Source organism: Lycorma delicatula, chromosome 10 (genome assembly GCF_047948215.1).
Source record: "Lycorma delicatula isolate Av1 chromosome 10, ASM4794821v1, whole genome shotgun sequence".
Lineage (NCBI taxonomy): Eukaryota > Metazoa > Arthropoda > Insecta > Hemiptera > Fulgoridae > Lycorma > Lycorma delicatula.
In genome coordinates, this window is record NC_134464.1 from 80,399,650 (window position 1) to 80,423,989 (window position 24,340).

The 24,340-nt window shown below is 29.7% G+C and overlaps 1 protein-coding gene across 2 annotated transcripts in view; it reads left to right on the top strand.

The window, feature by feature from the left end:
* The window catches only part of bbx (bobby sox), a 71,200-nt gene that overhangs the window by 14,616 nt on the left and 32,244 nt on the right, over positions 1 to 24,340 (top strand). For both annotated transcript variants that reach the window (XM_075377424.1, XM_075377425.1), the window contains exons 2-3: positions 19,603 to 19,854; positions 21,031 to 21,187. In XM_075377424.1, coding sequence (XP_075233539.1) covers positions 19,630 to 19,854; positions 21,031 to 21,187 — 382 coding nt within the window. In that variant the 5' untranslated portion in view covers positions 19,603 to 19,629. The remainder of the gene's footprint in view (positions 1 to 19,602; positions 19,855 to 21,030; positions 21,188 to 24,340) is intronic.

Genomic DNA, 24,340 nt, shown 5'->3' on the forward strand with positions numbered 1-24,340 from the left:
TGATGTTAATTTTTCAGCCAGCCCCGAAGAGAGTGAAGGTATAACTTATACGACTACATACTCCTACGTTTCAAAGATCTTATGAAACAATATATTCAGCTTGCTGAAGAAAATAATGGGGAATTTTACTGCAATTCTCATTTTCCCTTCTAAGCTTCAATGGGTAAGCTTTCCCATGGGATGCTTCAATGGCTGAACAGTTTCACAGCAGCATTTTTTATAGCTTTTTAAAAATAATTAATCATGTACACATTTTAGGTGTCATAACTATCATGGTGTTCTTCAATTCGACGTAAGATGATTGTTCCAAAAATTTTAGACATTCAAATAATAACAAACATTCCTGCTGGACTATGGAAGATGGAGAATGAAATGGTTTTTCATTGCCTTCTAAACTGTATTGAACATAATGTTGCATATTGGCACGGCACGTTTACCAAAATTCAGTTTATAATCGGTCCAAAAATTTACTCCTGCACTGTATACACCATAACACCTGACTGGATAATGAACATTGTTACTCTCAGAAAAAGCAGCTCTTAATTAATTCCAGTTGAACTTCAGATGCTTTACATGTATCACACCCAGAAGAATGGCTGAGATTGGTTTCTTTTCCAACAGGGATGTTTTATTTTTGAAGTATTAATAATATTTCTATGAGAGACTTAGGTTTATGGTATTACTCTTTTGGGATAGGGACTAAAAACTACTGATTCTTTATCTGTTTTTATTTTTTGGAGAGTTATAAAGAATTTGTGCTAATTTATTACCTATTATACTAAATTGTTTGTCTATAAGTTTTCATATTGATGTGATATTAGCATTTTAAATCAAGTGGTATAGTGTTAAGATCAGTATTGACACATTTTTTGTTTAGGATTGTGTATATTATCTCGTGAATGCTGGAATTATCAGATAAAATTTTATTCATTAATTCATTGTAGAGTGAGAGTTGCTCTGTATTGCATAGTTGGTTTTATTCTAATGTCAGTTGTGTATATCAATGTTAAGATTGTGCTATGGATTATGGAGGGGGGTCTTATCTTGTCCACTTTAATATTTTTATGTTAACAAGGTAGACTGTTCATTTGGTATATTGTGTGGTATTTCTCACAACTATCATAGTTTTTTTTCTATAAAATTGTAATTATAGAAGTAAATTATATATGGGTTATTATTTAATTTTTTAAATATTTCCTTACTTAAAATTCATCAGTTTATAAATAAATTCACAGCTTGTATTTTTTAATAAATTGTAAATTTTATTGTTTAAACTAAACAAAATTTAATCAAATTTCATTAAAAGTAATTAAAAGTTTTTAAAGGGGTTATTTTAATATTTGGATTATAAATTTAATTTTTTTTTTTTAGAATTTTTTATTAATTTTGTTATACATATTAGTTGAGAAGTGGATTTTGTTTGTTATATAGCTAGGGCCTGATATTTTTCATCAATTTTTATATCCATCTTAGCCTCCTAGTTAAAATACATTTACAGCATGCCTGAGGTTGTGAAATAATGTAAAAAATGCGTCTGAAGTATAAAAAGAGGAATAGTATAGTATTATATAAAAAAAATTAAGGTTTTTATTCCTAGAGTTCAGTTCAATCCTTAAATTAAATGAATTAATAAATTCCTGAATTTTTTGTGTATAAAGGAAATCACAGGTTAAAATAGTTAGGGAGATTTTTAGTTAGGTACAGTGTTCTTGGTATTGGCCCTCTGATTTCTGTCCAGAAATCAGCTGCAATTTACCAGATCACATAAGTATAGAATTAAGCAGTGTCACTAATGCTGAATCTCAGTGCAAGCGCTTTTGTTCTGTTTTAACAGGATGAAGTTACTTCCCAGATTGTAACTGCGCCCTGCATTATTTAACTTAAGCATTATATGAGAACCATTTTATTAAATGTGGTAGTTTTATTGCAAACTGTGGTGTGGGGCTCCTTTTATGTGCAGAAGGACAACATCATTTGTCAGGATCCTGTGCTATTAGTTTTGGATTGATCTCTGAAATGATTTTAGCATTTCAAAATTAATCTCTGTTATTATTGTAGTCTCAGGTTCCTTGAATTCTGTCAATAAAATTCCTTTATGATCCTAAAATGTTAGCCATCATTTTTCACTTCTAGCAGTTGTATCTGCTAGAGTACTTTTTTTTATTTCATTTGGTGAACAAGCAGATCCACCTCTCATGCACCTAAATGCGGTAATAACATTATTTCTGTTAGTCTAACACCCATAAATTTATTAGTTGCTAATGATTTGTTCTTGTAAAAAACTAATCATGCTATACAGCTCACTGTCAGTGGGTATAACGAGAGGTTTTACCTTCAGAATTCAGTGCTGTACTATCACTGAATAGAATAAATGTCAAATAGATGTGTAAAGATGTTATAAGTTGCCTGTTGGGCTTCTGTACATTCCCATGTTGGGAATATTAACAATTAATTTTTTGGAGACAATATTTATATTATGGTTTCTGAAAATGTTGTCGAATAATCTCTCCAACTCGTCTTTAAATTAATTTTGATTCTTTAAAAGTTTATAAGTATCTTAACTGTGTAATCTTCCCTATTTATATATATATATATATATATATATATAAATATATTTTCCTATCTCTTCCTGGCAAAGACATTGTTATTGTTGTTTGGTTTTAATGTAGTGTGGTATTTCGAAGTATTTTTTTTTTTAATGTAACTTTTAATAAATGTAAAATATTTTAAACATTCTAGGTTGATTTCCTAGAACGTTTTTTTCTGTTTGTCCTTCTAGTAGGGCTTATAATGGATATTGTTATTTGAATTTTTTTAATGCATTTACAAGTCTCTTGCTCTCTATTACAGTCACGCACTGAGAAAATTGATCTTTAAACCTCATGGGAATGCTTTAGGCTTTATTTATTATTGATTAAATAAAATATTAATATGTGTATGAATTTTATTGCAAAATTAATGTTCAACATCTTAAATATTACTATTAATTGCTGTACAAGACATCTGACATTCATCACTCATCAGTCATCACCTGGACTGTGAAATTATAAGTGGTGTAACTGATACCTTATCATGATACAGCACATTTTTCTGGATTGTGTCATTGTGGAAAGTTTTAATAATTAAAAAAAAATCCTTAATAGATTGTTTGTTTAAGAAAGTGATTGATTGCTTTCTGTTAATTTCTTTGAGTGACAAATCTACATGTTTTAAATTGATCTGGTAAAAATATTATATATATGGTTTCTTTCATTTAATTTTTATTTATTTTTTTGAGTTAATGCTTTTAAAAATTATTTTATTATTCATTGTATACCTACTGAATCATTATGGTCTGTAGAAGACTGAGTAAGCTTTGGACATTTGTGTACAATATTTGTGATTTTTGGAGAAACCCTCAGATTTAAAAAAAAAAAGTAATTGTTCAGAAGAAAGTAGGAGCAGATAAAAGTGAGAACGACTGCACTATCATTTTAAAGTTGCAGGCATAGAATATTCTGGGGTAGTTTACAGGTAAATATTATTTATGGTAGAAAATGTATTAGATGACAACCAGTTTGGTTTTATGGACGAAGACTGTGGGTACAAAAAAAAGCTATTCTGACCCTCAAATTAATTTCTAAAAGTCAGGCTTCAAAAGAATTAAGCCACCTACATGTCATTTGTAGATCTGGTAAACGTATTTCATAGTGTAGAATGCAATAAAGTATCTAAAATTTTATGAAAGTTTGGAGTTATATGTAGGAACAAAAGAATTATTTGTAATGTGTACAGGAATTAGTTAGTAATTAAAAGAGAGAAGATGAAGAAACATACTATGATTCGTTAAAGAATGAGACAAAAAACTATCTTCCCTTTTTTCAGTTTGTTCATAGAAGCAGTACAAAAATTAAACACAAGTTTGAGAGCAGAACTACTAACTAGTTAGAAAAAATAAGGATATTAAGATTCGCCTGTGACAATGTTCTTTGGTGCAGAAACTAAAGATGAGGTTGAAAAAATACTAAATGGCATGGATTTATTATATTAGGAGAGAACTTCAGTCCAAAAATAAATAAGCGTATATGTATTATGGAAAAAAAAAAAATGACAATGAAGAATTAAATATTGAAGTAGGAGAAAGTAATATACCAAAAATAGGAGAATTTTTTTTTTTTTTTCATTTGACTGGTGCAGCTTTTCACTTGATGCAGCTCTTCCCTATCTAGTGCTAGTCGTTTCATTTCAGTGTACCTAACTTTTTTTTTACCTAAATTTCTATTTAGGAATTAATATTACAAAGGGTAGACAAATTAATACAGACATTAAAAGAAGGTTGACATAAGCAAGGATAACATTTTTATTAAAAAAAAAAAAAAAAAAAAAAAAAAAAAAATACTAATATCATTTATAAATCTTAGAATTGTTCAGAAATTTTTTAAAATATTTGTTTGGATTGCAGTGATTTTGGTAGTGAAACATAGAGTATTGAAAAAACAGAAAGGAAAATAATATAGAGGGCTTTGAATTGTGGTGTTGCCAGGAGATGTTAAAAATTAGCTGGATCATAACATTTGAAATGATGAGGTCATTAACATGATTTGGAGATGAGAGAAATTTGCTGCAGAATCTTGTAACGATTTACTAAGGGGGGGGGGGAGGCTTTATAAAGACATCCAGGTTTAGTTAATTTGATTAACTAAAGCTAAATATTAGCATGGAATTGAAAGATGAAATTTGTTACAGAATTTAAATTAACAGAAGGGATACTGATTTAAGCAACTGTCTATTTTGATTATTAATATTACAACAATTATCTAACGAGAATTATCAAAAATAATCACAATTTTTATTTTAGTTAATTCTGAAAGTTTTAGCAGTTAACTTAATAAATAAATGCTCCTAACATCTCTTTTATCTACCCACTGCTTATGAAAATAAATAAGTTAGTTTTTAACACCTTTGTTTTCCTACTTACTTGAGGTTTATAATGCAATATAAAGGGGGGGGGGATTAATTTATTCTTTTAAACTACCTGTTACAGCCTCTCATTTGATTTTGATGCATGTAAAAGATCTAAGCTATAAATGCCAGTAGATGATGGTGGTTATGGCATGTATCCTTCATTTTACTTAAAAAGAAGGAAGATGATAAAGAAACACATCTTTTGTTTTATCCATAAAGAGTTTCCTCTGTAGCACTTCAAAAAATTATAAAAGTGAATAAAGTTATAAAGGAGGTCTTGATTGCTTATATGAAGCTAATTAAATCAGCCTAATGATAAATTGAAAACTATTAATTTATGGTGTTTTCTATGTTATAATACAATTTATATAAAAATTAATTTTTCTTATTAATTATAAATATTTAATTATTTAATATTTTAAATATTTAATTATTTATATTTATAATTATAAATATTTTTACATTTACATATTATAAATATTTTTTTATCAAAAATAATTTTATTTGATTTAAATATTAAGTTCTGTTAAAGTATTTCAGTTAGGTCTAACTGGGAAAATATAGCAGAAGCCTATTTGTATAATAAAAATATATGTAATAATATTTTCAGACAACTTTATTGTAAAAAATAAAGTAATACAGTAAAATAATTTTATTATTATTGTTATCATTAATAAACAAAATATAAACTATTGCATTATCAGTGTTTCTCTTATTATTGTTAGCAATATATTGAAAAAAGTAATTGGTGAAGTGGTCTGATTAGTTTGTTTATTATATGGCAAGTTTAATGGATTATTTTAGTTCATGACATAAATAATTTAGAATGATTGTTGTTTAGTTCATTATCCATGATGTTTCAGTGAATTTAATATTAAAAGTTATTTTAAAATCGTACAAAAATTGCTATTTGTTATTAGATGTGTATAATTTCTGATAATTAATTTTAGAAACAGCACTGTATGGTAATGTGTTAAGACAAGGGTTACTACTGTCTGCATTGGTCATTGACCTATCCATACAAATCATTTAAATATAAATATGTATATACTGATAATGTGAATTTTCCTGTATTATTAGGAAAATATCAGTTGTATTTTATATGATGTACAAGATAAAATCACAATTAAAAATATAACTGCCAGCAACAAAGTCATTTGAAGTTAATACACACACACAAATGCACACACATATTTTTTATGATTAGTAATTTATTAATGAGATAGAAATCATTTTTGAACATTTGAAAACAATTTTCATTTGGAGTATTTTTTAAATATTAAAAATTTATAAATGTTTTAAATTTGATGGTTAGATAGGTTTTTATCCATAATGTTTCCTCAGAGAAGCTGTATGAGTTTCAGTGTATTTAATTGTTTGCCATTTTGTTTGTCTCTCATTAACTGTACCAGATGGAATGATTTGAATGGTGTTTTCACAGAGTTCTGTTTTATTGTAAAAAGTTTATGATGTTAAAATTTTTCAAATATATATATTCATTTAATTTGTAGCAATTTTTAAAATTTTTTTTCTGAAAATTTGATTTTATGAGGTGATATCTCATATTCTTATTGTTCTGTATTCAAACCAAGTATTCTTGTTGATCATTCCGTGTATTCATACTTATAGCTAATGGTATTTTTGGTTTATTATTGAGAGTTGTGATTATTTGAATGTAAATTACTTCAGTAATGTTTTATTCAACATAATTTTATTTTATATTCATCCATTATTGTTTTTTCAGCCTCCTTAAACTTTTTAATTAAAGATTTTTTTTTACTCTAACAGTTCATAAATTATTCTTTAAAAACTTACACTACAGTTTACAATCATTAATTTTTATTAGAAATTTCAGGTTAAAATTCAATTATATTTCAGAAGAAAAAATAATGACTGAGAAGAATTCATAGAATTATTCCAAGTGTGCTAGCTAGCTCTTGTGTATTCTAGGAAAGTTGTAATTTAGTTAAAATTGTTTTTTAGAAAAATATTGTTTAAAATTTATTTTTTGTTACAATCCAAAATGTTTATCTTGGACCAGAATTTTGTTAAACATAGTACATTTGTAGTACCTTTGGAAATAAAAGTGTGTTTGATTATCATCTGATTTTCAGAGAATATATTTTTTTATTGGCACCAACTTGTCAGTTCGTTATAATCATTAAAAAAAAAATCAGCAGCAGTAACTGCATCTAGAATTTTGTAGTGCGTTCAATAAATCTGCACAAACTGCAATGATGTGGCTTTGGCCATCAGCATTTTTATTGTACTTCAATTTCCAATTGCCAGAACCTTCTCCATGTGTCATTTCAGGTATAGTGGAACCATCACATCAAGTTGTAATGGAAAGCTGTTTACTTTTTTCAGGACCATTCTTTCTTCTTTTTTTTTAAAATTTGAATGAGCTAAATTCTGTGGATTAGGTGCTTTATATTTGAAAACTGTGTTGTGAAGACACTTGTGTATAAAATTTAGTGAAAAACAGTTTTTTCCTGTAGAAATTTCAAATAAATTTAATTTTTTCCTGATTTTATGTTTTGAAATTAATACAATATTTGAAAATTAAAAATAAAGAAAGTACATTTTTTTGTAGGAATGTAGATTAACTGTCCTTATTGTTTAGTTTTAACCCACCAGGTTGGTCTACTGGTGAACTTATCACAAATCAGCTGATTTTGCAGTAGAGTTATAAGGTTCAAATCATACTTTAAAAGACAGTTACTTTTATACAGATTTGTATAGTATATTGTGAATAGTGTCATTCTTTAGTGGTTGGGTTTCAGTTAACCACACATCTCAGGAATGGTTGATCTGAGGTTGTACAAGACTACACTTAATTTACAATCATACATGTCATCCTCATTTATTCCCAGAAATAATACCTTACAGTGGTTCTGGAGGTCAAACTGAAAAAAAAAAACAGAATGTTTAGTTTGATGTTAACATCTTATGTTTTTTTAGTTTCTTTTTCTTGTTATTTTTGCCATTTTTCATTTAAACTGGTCTTGGGCTAATCAGCAATTAGAAAAAAAAATATTTAGTTTTTCCAATGGAAATCTGTTTTTGTTTGGGTTAATATTAATGATATTTTAAAATCATACTAAAATTATTTGTTAAAACACATGAACTGTATTTGAAACAGGTTCAAATTTTGCTAAAACTTTTCCCATATTAAATAATAATTTTTTTCTGGAATTAGAAGATTGGATGATTTGAACTCTTAATTTAGTTAACTAACATTATGTAGCATTATGTAGGTTGTTCAGCAAACTAATAAACATTGTTTTTAAACTACAAATTATTTATTTACTGTCTGGTAAATACATACTCGATAAAAGCTACTGTGCTACTTTTTTTTTTTTTTAAATGAGATTTGAAAATTTATAGCTTTTAATTAAATGCCAATTATTACTGGGATTTGTATCCACAAATGGATGATAGACAGAAATGTTACCATTCAGATATGGAGGCCAGTGGAGTGGTAGTATTTAACAATTACCTTTATGTTAGCTCACTTGTAATGATCTGTGAACAAATATTGTTGAAATTATAAAAAGAAAACCTGATTTCAGATCTACTGATTGATATTAACTGAAGAGTTTCAGTACTTTTATTTAAAGCATAACTAAAATGTTTATTAATAAATTTAAAAAAAAGAAGAAGATATAACTCATAAAATGTAAGATATAATTAAGATAGATTAAGATTATAAGATACAATTTATTTAAATAGAAAATAAAATTTATGTGGCAGAATTCTGTAGATCAAATATGGTGATAGGGGCTTCAAAATCTTAATTACACTTTAGAATTTTCTTTTCAATTCTACTTATAATTTATCTAGTGTCAAAGGATTGAGACAAAGTGTTTGATGGCTCTTCATGAAAATTAAATTTTATTTAATTATGTAAAATTATGCCTGTGTATTAATTGCTATAGTCAATCCTTGCAAAAATTGTTAACCATGCTTAAAAAAAAAATACTTTCTGTGCCAAACATATTTGGAACAGTGAGGAGCAAATGGTTTTCTCATTGCATTTTCTACAAAACCAAATATACTGTGGCACATCAGCATGTTGATCCTAGTGAAATACGAATCACAATCTCTCCTGTAAAAATACCGGAATTTAATATAAAGAACGTTAGGAAAGTTGCTGTGCACTGGGATTATGGAAGTATAATGACGAAACTTCTTTAATTATTATCTTGTATCTTTATTTCATTATTTTATAGAAATGGATATTACAATAACTGGAATTGTTTATAAAAGGTGTTGAAAATGGTCCCCCAGCACGTTTCAATTTATGTTCTTACACTTTAATTAGCCGATTTACTGGAATTTCTTGTATGTATTCCGTTATTGCAGTGTTTAGTTAGTCAGTCATGCATGGTCTGTTGGAATTCACTGCTTACTTTGCTCTCTCCCATAGAAAGCAATCTGGGAGTGTTAGATTGGGTGATTGTGCTTGGCACAAACCCCTCGAAATAATTTGTTCACCAAAGAAATTTTGTAAAAAAAGTCATTGACCTGTTGCTGTGTGCGCTGTGACGCCATCTTGTTGAAACCAACTGTGATTGATTTCCACTTCTTTTAACTGAATAATGAAGTTTGTCAGCACAGTAATGATCATTATATATTGTATTTTCAGAAACAAATAGACCCACACTGTGCATTTTACTTACATCGACCCAGAATCCTCTGACTAATTTGTGAATTAATAAACCCTTTCAAATGAAACCATGCTTCATCTATAAAAAACATAATGTCGAGGGTACCTATGGATTTTTGGTCAATAAAATGTTTAAACCATTATAATTTAGTCTTTTGGCATGATCTGTAGCTGGATAAAAGTTTCAGTTCTTTCTCACAGCTTTTTGTGCGGTAGCATGTCTGATATCTTGCTGCTGTGCTAACTTACGCATTCACTTTGATGGACTTTCAGCCTTAGTCTGAAATATCAAGTAGCTCTGTTTGTTTAGTTTAGGTGGTATTCTATTCTGATCAGCGTTTTCAACAGAGCCTGTTGCCCAAAATTTTTCAATAAGAATTTGAACTGCGTTGCGGTGAGGAACAGCAACATTTGAAATTTTTTCAGAAAACTTGTGCTTCACTAAATCAGTATGCTTGTCACCTTAACGAAAGACTATTTAATGAGCAATGTGCGTTCCTCTGTCGAAAGAACAGTTATGTTTCTCACATCTATTGACTCCGATAAATGAAATAATACGAAATGAAGAACGTTCAATCACAACTCAACAGCTGACGTCTTGGTTTATTAGTGAGCTACACCCAACAAACCCACAGGGCAAACAACCTAATGCCGAAAGAACAGGTGCACTACATAATTCTAAAGCATGTTACACAGCGACTTTTAGAACACACTCTTTTATACAAATACAAACTGGTTGCTTAATGAACACCAATATTCTGTGAGAAAGCAATTCTACTGGTCTTTATTGTAGCTCACACATGTTTTATGTATTCCAGCCTTTAGAAAGACTAGTAGAGCTTGTGTAAAATTACAATTTATTGGATCTCTTCCTGAAATGAAACAATGCCTTAAGAAACAATTGCCGGCCTCAGTGGCGTGAGTGGTAGCATCTCGGCCTTTCATCTGGAGGTCCTGGGTTCGAATCCTGGTCAGGCACGGCATTTTTCATATGCTACATTTCCATATCCCATGCACAAGTTTCAAGCTTATGTGGCGATATCATCAAGCAAAAAAAAAAAGAAATATATATATCAATATTCGACAATCTGGCGAACATGTCTGCAGGAATCCTTCCCCGACTGCCGTTATAATTTGGTGGTTGAGTGACCGGAACTTTTCTTAATGTACAATGTTTTTTTGTAGCCCCAAAAGAAGAAAAAACTGGAGTCAAATCAGGACTTCTCACTGACCGAGCGATGGGAGCTTCTCTTCCTAACCAGCCTTCTGTGTTCAATTGTCATTGAACACAGGCGTCTTGTGGAGATGCTATGGCACTAAAGCCTGTGCTCATAACAGCTTGGCTTTTGTAACAGTCTAATGTAGCTGCTATCAGACAGAGAATGTATCAATTAAATTTGATTGTTGTCGCTTCAAGATTATGCATAGAACACTTTTTGAGTGCTGCAGAATAAAAACTATATTCGTTCTTTTTCCATCATCCAGTATTTTTTCAAAATCGATTTTATGTTTTTTAGAAGTTATAAATATTTTTTAAATTTTACTTTCATTTAAAATATGAGTTGATCTTGCTGATTTTGTAATGAATTTCAAAAATTAGTGTTATATTCTGTGAAATTTAATTAATAAAGTTAAGGTTAAAATAAAGGACGGTAATAATTATCGACTGTGATTGATTTTGGAAGATTTAGGCAGTACCAAAAATAATTTTATTGTATTTTAATTGTAATCTTATTGTAACACTGTTTCCAGGGACAACCGACATCAGCGAGTTAAGTTTAGTAATAAATTAAAAAAAAAAAAAAATTATTTTCATTATATTGCCATTTTTTCTTTCTTTAAACTTTTTTTAGTAGTTAAAATAAATTGTACATTTTTTATATTGTGTATATAATTACCATAAGTAAAGAAATTGGTGCCTAGCATAAGCTAACCTTTATAGCTTATGCTAAGAAGCCTTTAGCATGTGGTATATATATTTTTTCTACAACTTTTTTCAAAAAAATATTCTTAAATTTTAAGATTATTATTGATTTGAATATCAGAATGACATTAGGTTTTATTTCAACTCATGCTTTAAAAATCCAGCAATTAAATAATGATGAAGACACAAAAAATAATGAAGAAAAATATCTTCAAATTATTTATATAGATGATTTCAATACAAATTATCTTAATATACAATTTTTCATTAAAAAAAAATGTTTCACCTTAAATTTATCAAAAGGAAATTTATTATGAGATCTCTGGAGGAATATCCTGTACAGAATAGAACAAAATATATGCGCTGAAAAATAAACCTTGTACGTAAATAAAAAAAAATTATTTTTTTTTATTTACTAAATTAAAAGAAACTAATTAAAGAAACGAAGAGAAGAATGTATTGATTGTGTAGGTGTGTTATGAAATGCCATTATTTTACTATTTATTTTATTTGAGTAGTGTAATTGAAGGAGTTAATGTGTCTTGGTGATTACATTTTTTTTTTGTTTTGATACCATTTGTTTTATGTTTAGTAAATGTACAAAATTAATCATTTGAGTTTCTTTTCAGAAATAATGTAATTATTAGAACATTTTATTTTTTGTTTGTTTATTTTTTATTTGATAAGACAGACTATTTTTATATATCAACATATGTTTGTGTGATTGTGTGTTTTCCCATTCGATAATAAACTGATTAGGTATTCAGATTATTGTTTAAACATTAATTTTTATTATTGATATACCTTACTGTATTAAAGAAATTGATGAAAAATACATTACGGTAGGATATTAAGAAAAAAACTGGTGAATGAATACTATAAATTAAATGTTATATTGCATAGCATTTGCCCTGAAATGACCTTGAATATTTACCAAGATATTATATTGCCTAGATAAGCATCGTTATTTTACAACTGGTATCAAACAACTGAACCAACTGGCAACTATGGTAGCAACACAGTTATTGTAATTAGTCTGCCTTTGTGTGCTACATTTATTATAATGTATTTATAATTTGTCTCTTTTTTAGTTTTTTACTTTTAATCATGATTTTCATATTTTTTATCTTTGTTTATTATGCAGCTTAATGTATTCATTTTGGCAATATAAATTTTGTACGTGGTCATACACTTTAAATTAATCTAGTATTAATTATAATTAAACAATATTTTTTACCATTAATTTTACTTTTGGTGCATATTTTTTGCATTATTCAATACATTCTTATTCCAGAATTTGTATTATATTCTAATCATTTTAAACTTCTATATTTCATCCTGTTACTGAATTAATTTTAATTTGGTGTGTGTGACTCACCAATTTATAACTTAATGAAAATCTTTGAATCCATTGTAATAGTGTAATATAGCATATATTTCTCTAATTGTCCTAGAATTTATTAATTTCAAATTTTATGTTTTACGCAAGTGAGTGAACCTTCATGTGATTAACCTTATTCAGCTGAATATATTGCTACATTCATTGTTAAGTGACATCGTATAAATGTCTTTCACCTTAGATTCACCAAGATGTGTTGTTAATTATATTGGTTTATGATGTTGGTTTGTGAACAAAACCAAGAAACCAAAATTAACCGATTGGACTTTTCACTGAAAGGTTTTTAATGTCTTCAACAACCTAAGGCATACCACATCCTGTTCGTTTAGCATATGTAAATGTTATACCTAGCATACTTGATGTATTGTCACCCATAGATATAAAGAGAACATTCAGACATTTCACATAATTACACTCAACATTTTTGATTAGTCACATAAAAAAATGTTGTCTAAATGTAATTTCCATGTAATTTTAAAAGAGAATCTTTACTATATCCTAATCTGTTCTTTAGATATGAATTTATAAAACAGAAATGGGAAATTAAATGGAATCTAAACAAATTTTTTTTTAATTGTTGATATTAGAACATACTATAATTTTTTATGTACAAAGTTTAATTCAAATATCATTGTTTAATTTTTACTATAATGCTTAAAAGCTTTCAAAAATAGTTAATGTAAAATTGGATCAAACTAAATTTCAATTTGAGTTCTTGAAGAATATCTTTTCAAACATAATGTAAATATATTGTAGCTTTTACAAATGTATTTTTTTGAGTTATTTAAATGTAAGATATATTTCTGTACAATTTTAAAAAAGTGAAGTAGTTACAATGGATATTGTAGCAATAAACTCTGTGAACGTAATCTAACTATAGTACATATATGTATATGTACATTTATATTGTACATGTTTAAAAAATTATATATATATATATATATTTTATTTTTTTGTTTTATTTATTTATGTAGTATATTAATTTGTTTATTTATAAACAATTTTTTTTTTATTTGTGTACCAGTGTATGTATTCTTTTTCTCAAGGTCATGATTTTTGTACAAGTAATTTGGAACCAGAGTTAACAAAAGAAATAAGAATTTATTTATATACCATTGATAAAAGACATTTTGAATGTTTAGTGTCTACGTTTTTTATTTCATTACCATTGAATATTAAGTTTATCAATTGTTGCAGTGTGATTTTTTAATTTAATAATAATAATAAATTATGAATAAATTGGAGTTTTCACGGAAAAGAATTTTCCTTTAAGTTAATGATATAGTAGTTGTTACATTAATTTTTATCTTTTATTTTATTTATATTTTTTCTTGTTTAGAAAAAAGTAAATATAAATAAATAATTCTTTGTGATTAACTTTTCCTGTACTTTGCATTGCCTTATTTAAGAAAAGAGCTTGTGTTATGATCCTTTTTTTCAAATAGAGTATAAATTGGTTTCATTTTTTTGTGTTGGTATATTATAAATATTTAAATAAAAGATATGTATGTATGCAATTATTTTATTACATGACATTAATTATTATTAGAATAAATAAATTTAATGACTGTTTATGTATATAAAACTGAAGGTATTTCTCGTTTAATTTTTTCTGTATTTTAAAAATTCTCATGCAATTATTATTTTAATTGATGAATTGTGGGTACTTTTCAACATATTCAGTTATATTTTAATTAGTATACACATATTTTAATGAGGATTGTGTAGACTAAAATAGTATGCATATGCAATCATTAACTATTTTTAATTTAATATTTTATTGTTAATAATTTATTTATTTTTATTCAGATTTTATATGTAATGCTTTAAATTTATGTAAATGCTGTCTTAGTATTGCTCTCTTAAAAAGATAATTTGCGATTACTGGGAAGATGGTTGTATATCAGAGAAATGAACTCCAAAATGATCATTTAGAAATGTTTCATATCTAAGTAATATAAATAAATTCTGTTAATGTGGCTTCATTTTTATGTGAAAATGATTTTTTAAATATTTAAAATTTTCTAATTGTATTATTTAGTTGATTGATTATTGTGGTTTGTGGTATTTAAATTAATAATATCATTTCTATGCTATTGTATGTTTTAATTTTTACTTTTCTGATTGATGGAGTATATTAAAAAATGAAAGATTTAATTTTTTAAATTAATCCAGCCTTTTTTTAATTTCTTGATGATTTAAGATTCAATAAATCTAAAACTTTAAAGATCTCAATTTGAAAATTCAATAAATGTAAACCAGTAAATAATTCTTTTACTATATTCTTGATGTTGTATTTTTTATGTTTATATATATTTCTTCTCCTTCTATCATGAGACTTTGCTGATGGTGAGGGGCTTGAGTGCTCAGTGATACAGAGTAGTTGGACTGAAGGTGCAACCATATTAAAGAGGTATCTATTGAGAGCCAGACTAAGGAATGATTCCTGAAAGAGGGCAGCAGCTCTTTCAGAAGTAGTTAAGGATGTAGGTCAGGAGGACTTAAAAGAGCATATCAACATCACTCAATCTTCTCAGTACTGTGCAGCTGAAAGCAGTGGAAAACTACAGCTGGTTTTTTTTCCAAGAAAATGTAGCTCTCTGCAGTTTCATGTAACAAAGATGGAGACGCCTCCCTTAGTAAAATATTTCGGAGGTAAACTAGTCCCCTGTTTGGATCTCTGAGTTGGGACTACTAAGGAAGGAGTCACCAGATAATTAAAAAATAACATTCTACAAGTTGGAGCATGAAATATTAGAAATCTAAAAAAGGTTGGTAGGTTAAAAAATTTAAAGAGGGAAATGGAGTGGTTAAATGTAGATGTAGTAGGAATTAGTGAGGTTCGGTGCGAAGAGGAAAATGACTTGGGCAGGTGATTTTAGAATAATTCTCAGTCTCAAATAAAGGGCAGGCAGGAGTAGGTATCGTAATGGAAAAAGATAGGGAAGAGAGTAGAGTATTTCAAAATGCATGGTGATAGAATTATTGTAATAAGGATGAAATCAAAACCTAAGCCACAACGATTGTTTACATCTATGTGCCTACAAGTGCCTATGATCATCATGATGATGAGGTAGAGTGTGTATATACAGGGTCCGGCATATAAACCTGACAATTTTTGAGGGATAATAATTAAACTGTGTTTCATACTATTAAACCATTTAATATATCAAATTAAAGATCAATTTTTGCAATTGATGTCATCCAAATGTTTTCCATTACTCCTCACACACTCACTTAACCTCATTCTAAAATTTGACATTGCTGGCTCAATCATCACTTGTGGAACTGCTTCAGTTTCTCGTTGAATGGCCTCCTTGAGTTCTGCAGTTGACTGTGGTCGACTGCTGAAGACTTTATGTTTGAGATACCCCCACAGAAAAAATCGCAAACAGCCAGATCAGGTGAACATGCTGGCCAAAGAATGTCGCCAAATCGGGAAATCAAACATCCAGGAAAGGTTTCTCGCAGAACATCGATTGCGATTCTCGCAGTATGGGCGGTGGCACCATCCTGTTGAAACCAAATTTCATGTCCTTGAAAGTCATTCAGTTTCGGTCGCAGAAATTCATTCAACATGTTTACATATCGACGAGATGTTACTGTTACTCTGCGATTTAACTCCTCAAAAAAATATGGGCCAATTATGCCGAACTTTGAAACCGCACACCACACTGTAACATATTGACTGTGAAGTGGTTTTTCAAGAATTTGCCGTGGATTATGCGAAGCCCAATAACGGTAATTTTGTTCATTCACAAATTCTGACAGATGAAAATGCGCCTCGTCACTTAAAAGAATAATGGCATCCTGGTGGACATTTTCGAGGATGACAAAATTAAATTCGAGGATTTAACAAAATCCTCGCAAGCTGCTTTGCGAGACGTCCAATCATTTGCATTAAGTTGCTGCACTAACATCATCTTATATGGATGGAATTTCAGGTCGGCATGAAGAATTCATCATACTCTTCGATCAGATATGGCTAGCGCAGCAGCATGTCTTGCTGCTGAACGTCGTGGAGACCGCGTACCTTACAGCGTTAATATTTTCAGGCGTTCTCGCAGTCCATTTTCATCCTGTTGGTTTCATTTTTAAAGCAGATGATTTGTTCCTAAAATTCTTCACCCACAACAATATCGTATTTCTACTAGGAACAGACACATTTCGATTTAAATTGAAATGTCTGCGAAATAAACGCTATGTTACAATAATCGAGTCATTATTTTTAAAATAAGCTTCAATCACAAACGCTTGTTGTTCACCCAACCACGACATACTGGCTACTGAAATACCATGAATTAGACCTGTCAGTGTACTACACTCCCGCCTTCTCATTGACAGTGGTGCCAACATAACAATTACTACAAAATCGTCAGATTTATATGCCGGACCCTATACAAAGAAATTGACTAGGCAATTAACACATAAATGGGGATGAAGATTTAATAATAGTTGGAGATTAGATTGCAAGAATCGGAAAAGGCAAGGAAGGAAATAATGTGGGTCAATAAGGGCTGGGCAAAAGGAATGAAAGAGGGGACCAACTTATTGAATTTAGCATGAAGTATAATCTAGTAATTACCAACACCCAGTTTAAAAATCATAATCAAAGAATATACACATGGAAAAAGCCAGGTGATACTGCAAGGTATTAGATAGATTATGTCATTATTAAACAAAGATTTAGAATTCAAGTCGTCGACTGCAAAGCTTATCATGGATTGATAGTGACCATAATTTAGTGATAGTGAAATATAGATTGGAGTTTAAAATCCTGAAGAAAAGATGTTAGATGAATCAATGGAGTTTAGAGAAGCTTGAGGAAGAGGTGGTAAAGAAGATTTTTGAGGAAGACATCGCAAAAGGTCTGAGTAAAAAAGTAAGGTAGAAATGTTAAAAAGGAAATTACTAAATCAGCAGAAGTGAACTTAGGCAGAACAAAGAGAACTGGTAGAAAACCTTGGATATCAGAGGATATATTGCAGTTGATGGATGAGTGTAGAATGTATAAGAATGTAAGAATGCTAGTGATGAAGAAGTTAAAAGGAACTATCGATTATTAACAAATACTGTAAACAGGAAGTGCAAAGTAGCGACATAAGAAGAGTGGATTAAAGAGTTCAGAAATGGAAAGAGAAACCATCATTGGTAAAATAAATGGAGCATGCAGGAAAGTTAAGGAAAATTTGTTGTATACTGAGGTATACAATAATGAGATCTGAATTTAACAAAGCATTAAAAGATTTGATTGGCTGAAAGGCTCTTGGGATAGATGGGATACCTGTAGAATTAGTGTGCAGTGCAGGTGAGTAAGTGATAGATTATATAAACTGGTGTGTAATATTTATGAGAAGGGGAAGTTCAGCCAGACTTAAAAAAGAGTATTATTGTTATGATACCAAAGAAACAAGGGGCAGATAAATTTGAAGAATATAGAACAATTAGCTTAACAAAAATCTTAACTAGAATTCTTTACAGAAGAGTTGAGAGGAGAGTGGAAGAAGTGTTAGGAGAAGATTAATCTGGTTTCAGGAAAATTATAGAGACAAGGAAAGTAATTTTAGCACTCATATTAATAGTAGAAGGAAGATTAAAGAAAAACAAACCAACATACTTGGCACTTAGACTTAGAAAAGGCATTTGATAGCATAGACTGGAATAAAATGTTCAGCATTTTAAAAAATTTAGGGTTCAAGTATAGAAATAGAAGAACAATTGCTAACATTTACATGAACCAAATTGTAACAGTAATAATTAAAGAACATAAGAAAGAAGCCGTAATAGGAGAACCTGTAAGAGAAAGAAGCCGTTTGGAATAGAATCTTACAAAGAGAAGTAGTCTCTTGAGCCTCATATTAAGACATTTAGGTTTAGTTACTTTGATAATACACAGATTTGTATAGTATAAAAATTGTAGATAAAAATTGGAATTCATAAAACAATTAGCTTAGAAGAACATAGTGTTTGGTAATTATGTTTGGATGATGAGGTTAATAATAGAAATGAGCATAAAACAGAAAGGATTAAAGTAATGTTGAATAACATCAAACAAATCAAATGCCTGATGACTAAAAAAAAATTAGGAGGACTAGATTTACCTGTTTGTCAATTCAATTATTAGGCTTATTGTTCAGCTAGTCCCTGAATTGTTGGTCCTCTCAAAATCATCCCCCTCCTGCTTTAGGTCTGGTATCCCTGGCATGGAGAACCTAGTAGGGTAAGGCTTGTTCCCACAAATCTGAGAACAAGGGAGGAAGGGACTAGGAATAAGGCGACCAGGAACTATTATTTTCTATTTACGTTTTTTGTGATTGAAATTAATTTTCAGTAAATTTCTTTTCATAGAAAAGGTTGAACAATATTAAATCTTAAGTGTTTTTGTGGTCTTTTGATCTCGAGTGAGTTTGTGAAAGTATATGTGTGTGTTGTACATATGAAACCCGAAGGGGTTATGGAATAAAGGCTTGGCACATCCTCAGGTCTGTTATTTTATATAGTGGAGTGGTTTATTTATAGTTGGTGAAGTAAATTCTGTTTATTGTTGAAAATATTGAGATCAGATTTGACATCTTGCACATTACAAAAACTTTCTCTGGAATTTTTCACTTCAGTTAACTTGTGAAATAATATTAAATTAATATTTGTTTTATTTCTTTTTTGCAGAGTGGGGTTGAGGTTCAGCCTATTATAATGGGTAGTAGCGATGACGAATCACAAAATCATCATGACGCGGAACCACCTCATCATACCCGTCGTCCAATGAATGCTTTTCTTATATTTTGTAAAAGACATCGTTCTGTTGTTAGACAAAGATACCCACATCTTGAAAATCGGTCTGTTACTAAAATACTTGGCGAATGGTGGGCTAATCTTGAACCATTAGAAAAAGGTTCTTATACTGAACTTGCCAAACAGGTATTTGTATTATTTACTTGCTAAGTTTGATTAGTTAATTTAATTAATAATTTTAAAACAATATAATTAAGGTGTGCTTTAACATTAACACTGTGTTAACACTCAACAAAGTGTTTGCTTGCCTGGTAATGCCACTCTGTAACCGTAGTGTGCCTGGACACTGCTGAAGAAGAAGAAGCTCCAAAAGGTCATTTTCAGGTCTTTTGGAAGAAAAAGTTTCATTAATTAAGTGAGCTGTTTGATATCAATTAATTTTAAAGTTATGTGTATGCTCATTAATGGATTTTTTTTACTTCATATGAATTTGTTTGCTGTGAATTTTGGTTTCACCTTAATTAATTTTAGCAAATTAAGACATTTATTTTGAAATAAATTAATTGATTCCTTTTGTATGTTTATTGGATTCATTTAAATCTTAATAATTTAAGAGTATGTTGGATTACCTTGTAATCTAAAAACTTAGTTTCAGCCATCAAGTAACTAAACCCGATATCATTATAGAATCATCTACTATTACTTCTATTCATTCATTTATTCTGAAAAGGCAGTTGCTCTCTGTGTTCTGTTTATTTATTCATTCTCGGCTGGAAGATGCTTAGATATAAAGAATTTTTATCATCAAATTCAAGCCTGTTGAGTGAAAGGTAGTATGAGATATAAAAGTGTGAGGACTTTTACACTGCTTCTAGACTGGTGTGTTTTAGATACTTGTTACAACTATTTTTTTTTTTTTTTTTTAATTATGACTTAGTGATATTAATTTTCTTCACTAGAATATTTTGATTTAATTTATTAGAATTATTTTTGTTTATTAGTTTCTTTTAAATTAAGTTTTACTTAAAAAATAGCCATACTACACAAACAACTTTGTATCCTTATTAACAAAATCTCTTCGTTCTTTCAAAAGTTTCCAGTATTAATTATTTTTATTATAAAATACATGTATAATTTTGGAAAACATGTTGGTATACTGCTTTACAAGGAAAGTAGTACTACTAAACTTAAATCCTTGAATTGTATTAGATCATTTAGCATTTCCTTTATTGATTGATTCCATTCTTCATCTGTTATTTTATTGATGATTGTGTTTAGAAAATATTTATTAGCAAAACTTTTTAATTATTGTCATTTCACTACTGGTAATTAACATTTTTTTATGATTATTTATGTTTGCAGTATAAAGAAGCCTTTTTAAAAGCAAATCCTGATTTTAAATGGTACAAGCTGCCAGCACCGCCATTAAGAACATTAATGACAAGGCCAGCAAATCAGAAAGTTCCAAAATTACATTGTCAGGTATCATGTGGTCCAATTACACCTGGAAAACTTGCAGGTATTTTTTTCTTTTAACAAAGTAGATTACTTAATTAGTTTTGAATTAATAACAAAATGAAAATGAAAATAAAATATGTTTTTAGATTTTCACAAAACAAATTTAAAAAATGACAGCTGTTTCAGTACACAGTATCTTCATCAGATTTTACATACAAAATTCAAAAGCATAATATTATGAAGGCTCTTGTTTGAAAAAAATTATTTTCTGCCATAGTTGACAGTTTTATACTTATTTTACTTTTTGAACCTATATTTATGTCCATTCTTGTGTACATTCCTTTTATGGTTGTTGAATTAGTAGAAAAATTGTATCTGGAATGATCTGCTTCAGCCTGGGCGAGCTTTACTTGGTGTGATGCTTGATCAATTGGATTGAATTTCATCTCATCCAAATTTACAGTGCAGTTAAGCAGCTCATATCCTTTATTTTGGTAATACTGCAAACATTTTTAAAGCTGCAGTTTTCTCTTTGTGTCCATTTGTCAACATTTTTGGCTGCCACCTGACTTACAATTTCAGTAACCCAATTTTTTTAATAAAATTTCATAAATCACTGAGTATGAAACGTTATGATTTGTCCTTCACCTTTATATATAAATTTGGTCTATAAACATTTAAAATTTCTTTGTGGATTTCAGCAGCAGATTTTTTATTTTTGGTGTGAAGAGAAATTACTTCTTGAATGCTTCATGGAACTATGTATTTTAGCACTTGTTTCAGTTATGAGGCAAGTAACACAAGGTAAAATAACTGCAAGGCAAGTAAAACAGTTATGACTGGACTACTGTTACCAACAGATAGTTTATTTACTAATGCAAATAAATGTGCTTTGCAAGTGCTATCTGTTGTAAAAGTATAAATCAACAGCAAAGTTGAATAGCTGTTACATAAAAAAACTTGCCCTTATATATTGTAAAATTTTTTATAGAAAAGATTTTATAGTTTTACCTCATGTTTTCAGATAAAAATTTTTTGTTTTATTATGCTCATAAAATGTATCCAAAATGGTTTTTGAAATTGATAATGCTTTTTTATAAATGTGCATTGTCTAGAATTCGATGTTATGTATTTTAATTTGTTTAATTCTCATTTTCATTGTGGTTGATCACTGTAGTCATACAATGTTGGATACATTTTCACTGTTTGCTATTGACATTTATTTGTAAGCAGTTATCTACCAGTCAACATCATGTTAGATTTGACTGTTAACAGATGGTAGTAGTAGTTAAATTTCTTTTCAGTAGTGTTAAATGTTCTATTAAAAATTATCTTTAATTAGGAGTTATTAGGAATTTTTAGTCTTGATGTATATTACTTATTTAGTAGTTTACTTCCTTTTTAAAAAGAAAAAACTACTACTATTTTTACTAGCCAGCCTGTCTAGACAGAACCTGGATCCTCAGGGCTCAGGTCAGCCCAGGTGAATCCCAGAGCCAACTCAGTGGCTCCTCTGGGCCAAGGGGCCTACCCCATGGCCATAGAGATGAAAAGTTTTTGAAGATCATAAGGCTAACCGTCAGAGATAATGTTAGGTGCTGGATTCTTTTCGCAGATATTTACAGTCACTGGTTTCTAAGTTGCAAGAAGAGGATTGCTATCTGATACTGTCTTGAATCAGAAAATTGTGTTAATCAGATACAATGTGTGATTAACTCCTAAATCAAATTTATGACTGTATGACCTTCAAAAATGTTTCAAGGTCGTGTATGGCCACATATTCCAATATAAAATTTTTGTCGTTTTCATTAATAGGATCAAAGATAAGCCATTCAATTTCAAAAAAAATGTTTTAACCTTGAACTAAGATTAAATCCGAGGTCACCATGAGGGTCCTCCTCCAATCTAAGTAACTTTTGTTTAAATCATTTTATTGTATTGTGCATAGTTTATGAGAAAATCGCCTGGGACAATTAAAATGAAACACCCTATATATACATTTCCGAATAACCATATTCTGTTAGATCAAGTGTACCTGATGCATGCAAAAGTTAACCTTCAACTTACTAACAAATACCTGCTTGAATTTGAAAACTGGATGATTGTTTGCCGAGGTATTGTAAAAGCACCCTGTTGCACCTCCCAAAACAGCATCCCAGGGGCACCCCATTTGTTATATGTTGATAGTGATGATTGGTCTAGACTCCCATGAGGTACTTGCATACCTCACCATTCTAGCCTCTCATGCAGTCCCCACGGGAAGCCCATTATTTATTATTAACGGAAATTTTTGTATTTATTTAATACTATTTTATTTTATTTAACATAAATAATTCATTCGATTGATTCGAATCATTCAGTTTAAACCCAGTTTACACAGTGATAAGAGACTCATAGTTCACAGTTCATTAAAATTAGTACTTCAATCGGAAAATCTATACTACTACATATGAGGGTTATTTTTTTTTCAATTTTCGATCAGTCACAAAATTAAAACCACAGTGAAAATAAATAATTTTTTATTTGTAAGAAGTACTTACATAGTTACGCAATTTCTCTACATAGTCGCCACTCCAATTTAGACATTTGTCGTAGCCTGGTACCAACTTTCCAATACCCTCGTCAGAACGGAGCCGCCTGTGTTTTCAGCCATGTTTCTACGCTGGTCTGCAGCTCGATGTCTGTGCCAAAATGTTGTCCTCCTAGCTAGCGTTTCATGTGAGCAAAGAGGTGAAAATCGGATGGAGCCAAGTCCGGGCTGTATGGTGGGTGATCAAACACTTCCCAACGAAAACACTGCAGGAGCTTCTTTGTTACAACTGTAGTGTGCGGCCGAGCATTGTCATGGAGAAAGACAATGCCTGATGACAACATTCCTCTTCGCTTATTCTGAATTGCCCTTCGTAGATGTTGAAGAGATACAGTATGAGGCTGCAGTGATGGTCGTGCCATGTTCCATGTATTCCACCAAGAGAACTCCATTCCGGTCCCAGAACAGAGTAGCATACACTTTCTGTTGGAGAAGGTTCGCCTGAACTTCTTTGGTTTACTGGGAGAATGAGAATGCATCCACTGTTTGGATTGTTCTTTTGTTTCTTCAGTTTCGAAATGGACCCATGTCTCGTCCACTGTGGCAATTTTGTTAAAAAAATCTTCATTGTGATAGACCTGGAGAAACGTTAGGGAGGCGTCCATTCTCATTGTTTTGTGATGG